The 4,650-nt window shown below is 36.8% G+C and overlaps 1 protein-coding gene across 1 annotated transcript; it reads right to left on the reverse strand.

The window, feature by feature from the left end:
- Nucleotides 1-1,685: 1,685 nt before the first annotated feature.
- LOC140322167 (olfactory receptor 1500-like) lies at nucleotides 1,686-3,811 on the reverse strand. Its single transcript, XM_072398775.1, has 2 exons — nucleotides 3,779-3,811; nucleotides 1,686-2,639 (listed from the first exon to the last, which is right to left on the reverse strand). The coding sequence occupies exons 1-2, from the start codon at nucleotides 3,809-3,811 to the stop codon at nucleotides 1,686-1,688; spliced, it is 987 nt and encodes a 328-aa protein (XP_072254876.1).
- Nucleotides 3,812-4,650: the final 839 nt, after the last annotated feature.

Genomic DNA, 4,650 nt, shown 5'->3' on the forward strand with positions numbered 1-4,650 from the left:
CAAACCAACATCTAATAGTTCTACATCACCATTCTATAAGAAGAGAATCATCATATAAACGGTGCTGGCAGTTTGTTCACCAAGTATTAAACAATTCTCATGGCATAATGTGAAAAAGAAACAGACTGATCACTATAATTTGATGTTTTAGTGCAGGGATGAGTCATGCGGTGAAGGTATGTATGCTCTGGCTTTTCTAGAGTAGTGATATGTTGTTACATATATGTAACCATGTTACATGAAAATGGTTCACATGTGAATATTAATTTCTATTAAATCCTTGTAATCATTAATTAACTATGCAGTAATTATAGAGCAATGAATACGAGGCAATGTTCAGGTCATTAAAATAGTACTCACTTGTAATGACAAGGGCAAATTAAAGATATTCTGGTTTAGAATGGTTATAGCAAAGAAGCAATTTGACTGAAGAAAATGAAGTCTACCGTCAGTGAATTAAACTATGACCTAATATAGTAGTTGGTCCCAGATAGATTGTAACAGAATCTGGAAAAACAGAGGTAATAGAAAAACATATCATAATTCTAGTTGTGCAGAAAGAGTGAGATGTTTGAATAGGAATTAAGAATTAGGAATAGGAATGATAATTTACAAAAGAGGTACAGTGGTGGGCCAGCAGCCATAGGCTACCCAGTATCCAATTCAGTTGCTGTTCAAAGATAATATATATATATATATATATATATATATATATATATATATATATTATATATATGTTTTGTACATTTTTTCCTTTGTTACATATTTGATGCCATATTTATTTTTATTATACCATTCTGTTTAGAATAGGTCTCCAAAAAATCCCCAGGGATTCCCCAAGGATGCCAGTAGGCGAAACGCGTTGGACTAAAGAGACAAAGCCTGCAAGACCCAATGCAATATTATGAATTGGTTTTTCATTGTTTTGTATCACTTTACTAAAATACTAGTTTGAAGCACAGATAGTCTATGTTTAGTCAGGAGTCCACTTTTTTGATTAAAGCACTTTGACTTGAGTGTTGCCACAAAAAAAGCCACCTTTTGTTTCTTTCTTTCTTATATGTACATGTTGCTGAAAGGCTGAACTCTCATCACTTTGCCTCCCTATGGTCATGGTGCTATTCTTCATCCTTATTGTCTGAAAGCTGAATGGTTGCCAATTGACCAATCATATGTTAAAATATATTCCAATGCATCCTTACAACCTGTTTGTGGGGCAATAGTAGAATTATGGAGGGGTGAGAGGGGGCATTAGCACTGGCTGTTCACTGGTTGCTATACTCCTGGTAGGGGAAATGAGAAAATCTTTGTCAGCCATTAGACTGTATTTATTTTCCAGCATGGCTACTCTGAAAAATAAAATGCAGATATGGCGTGCTTGTAAAAGGAATGACCCAACCATGACTTTATCTATGGAACCAGCATATCTTCTTTCATACTTCTTGGCATTTCTTTTAATAAAGGGCATTGCCTAAATTTCATCATCAGCTATGGCATTAACTTAAAAAAATCCACAAGCAAAGATTTCAAGGAGTGCAGATGACCAGAAGCCAGACTCAAGCAGATATCTGAACATTTCCTGATCTTAAATGGTGGCACCTTCTCAACCCAAAATCGCTAAGCAAACAACCTCTATAGGTGTCCATCTAAAACAAAAAAAAAAAGCAGCCTTACATTTTAAATTTCTACATTGAATACGCATGAAGATTAGAAATTGAGACTGAGAATTTGCATAAAGCTGCCTTAATATCTTTATTTTTTAAACTATAAATTAATGGATTTAAAAATGGAGTTACTACAGTGTACAGCAATGACAAAGCTTTGCTTGGATTATAGGATTGCCCTTTTGTAGGAAGTATGTAAATATAGAACAATGATCCATAAAACATGAACACCACAGTCAGGTGAGAACTACAAGTGGAGAAGGCCTTCTGCATGCTGGTAGTTGTTGGAAGTCTTAGGATGGTATAAATAACAAAATAGTAAGATATAATAATTACTATGAATGGAAAAACACAAACAGGAATAGAAAAGAGAACCATTTCCATGTGAACAATGGAGGTATCGGAGCAAGAAAGATCCAAAATCATTTCTAGGTCACAGCAATAATGGTCAATAATATTTGGTCCACAAAACCATAAATTACACACTGTTATCAATAAAATTGATGTAATACAAATGCTAAATAACCATAACAGGAGGATCATTTTAATGCAGAAAAAGTGTTCCATAATATTGTTGTACCGTAGAGGAATGCAGATGGCCACGTATCGGTCATAGGACATCAGAGCCAGGAGAACACTTTCATAAATTTCTGTTAACATAAAGAAATACAGTTGTACTATGCAGTTTGGAAAGGATATATTGACAGACTCCTTTAGGAGAACATGGAGCAGCACCGGTTCAATAACTGAACTCAGCAAAATGTCGGATATGGAGAGTTGGGTGAGGAAGAAATACATTGGAGACTGGAGGCTCATGCTGTAAGACACCAATGTGATGAGCAAGAAGTTCCCACAAATGGTCACACAGAAAAGTAGAAGGAACATGGCGAAGAGGACCAATTGGAAGGGGAAGACAATCTGAAAGCCTAAGAGGATGATCTCGGTGATTGGAGTCTGATTGTTGTAAAGTTTGGCCTTTCAGATGTAAGAATACAAATTAGGTTGGGATGGAAGGTTGTATTGTACATTACATGCAAATTGTACTTTCTTTGTAAATCTTTTTACTAAGGATTTACCCAATGTTTATCCAAAATTCAAACATGTTTCATATCTGATTCAATGAAAAAAAAAGCGTGACTTAGGAAGTAATGTGAAATTAATCTGTTCGGAAACATTTATCTGGCTGATCCCATACAGTGCACCACTGGAGTCCAACACGCCCTGTTTATTCTCTCCGGCAGGGTTGCAGCAAGGAGAACAAAATTAGTTGTTTGCCCTCTGCTCAGCAGCTTCTAGCATCCCCAGCTTATCTTTAGCCGTGCAGCCTCAGATGTACTTTATTGGCATCCCCAGCATCCTGGACAAAGCTAAAGGGAGCAGAAGTCCCTGGCTTTATCCTGCTCTTCCATTTGGTGCTAGGACTTTATATCCTTTCTGCTCACAGTCCCCAGTTGCCATTTGTAATGTTATGTTTAGCTGACTGGTGTGTGTTTATCTGTTGGATTTACTGTTGCTGACTGCCTGTTTTCTTACCCCGAAACTGTATGCTGCCTAGACCGACCTTTGCCTGTGACCCTGACTCTACTTTGTCTTTACCCTATGATACCTTGTTTGGCAGACTGATTACCTGTGTATGACCTCTGCCTGTTTTCTGGTCTTGTCTCTGCTGGACTCTCCTGTACAGCATTACCTGTGGGCTCTGGGTCCTCTGTCGTTCCTATTACAGAAACCAAGTTCTAGGGGCAGCCGTATGCTGTGAAGGCCTACTAAAGGTAAACAGTGTGGAGCTAGATTTGGGGACTGGTGTTTGGTGAACACTGGTGCTGGACCACATTTAACTTTTTTAATTGGACACAGTTTGGGAAACAGTTGAGTGAATCCACTATTTAAAATAGACTACATAAATCCTATACAAATATTATCATAGGTTATATAAGCTATAAATTAAGGCTTGCTGTGGTTAATATACACCAATGCATGTGGAATTCCGTGATACCAAACGTTCTGACAATATAGCAATGTCCAAAACACAAGTTATGCCCTACAACTAAAGTTCAATATCAAGAGTTTATATTTTTTAATCATTAAATCAGTGTGAATCAGACAAGACATACCTCAGATATCACCCGGACTCCCTTAGCAGACATTGTTGTCTCCATTACATGTGTGATTATGGCTGTATAATATTATTTGACTCTATTATCAATATTTATATGTATTCTTCCAAATTGTAGACTTGTGACAGTAATTCAACCATCTCTCCAAGGTATCCATTCATTTAATTAGCAAATGGGATTTGAATTCTATTATTATGTATGAAAAAGAATAACAGAAATAAATATAGTATATTATATTAAATTAGGGTGATACTTCAAATATTTATATGAAATCATTTATTACTTTTTGCCTTTCTTCCTGGCATGAAGGGAGCATTTTCTATATTACACAGATACAGAACCAGGGCTGTGTTTCCATTTTTTTCTCGCCTATGCCAGCTAGCTTTTCTTTATGCACAAATATGGGAGAGCGACCATGATGGTAGTGAAGGGCCCTTGAGGGGACTTTCATGGTTGTGGACTGAACAGGCCTATGCTAAGCACTTTCATGCATTGTAATGATAACATTATAGCCATGATATCAGTGCAAATGCCATCCCTATTGGCAAACCCAAAGTCATGGCCCTTTGGGGCCTTTGTGAGAAATCTGATTTTGCTTAGAACCCCGTGTCACTTAATTTTCACTCCTTGTTACTGTTCATAGTAACAGATTACATAGTACATTAAAAAGATGATGTCTCTGAAAAACTGAGCTTTTATAAAAACACATTTTTGGACTAAGACCTACCAAAAATTCTGTGCTTAACCACCTTGCCGTTAAGCCCGAGCATGCTCGGGCTAAAAACTTTTGCAATTTTCGTTAACCCCGAGTTTTTGTCACCAGGTGGTTAAATGTAAACAAATGTTATGTTGCAATCCGATTGTCATAC

Source organism: Pyxicephalus adspersus, chromosome 2 (genome assembly GCF_032062135.1).
Source record: "Pyxicephalus adspersus chromosome 2, UCB_Pads_2.0, whole genome shotgun sequence".
NCBI lineage: Eukaryota > Metazoa > Chordata > Amphibia > Anura > Pyxicephalidae > Pyxicephalus > Pyxicephalus adspersus.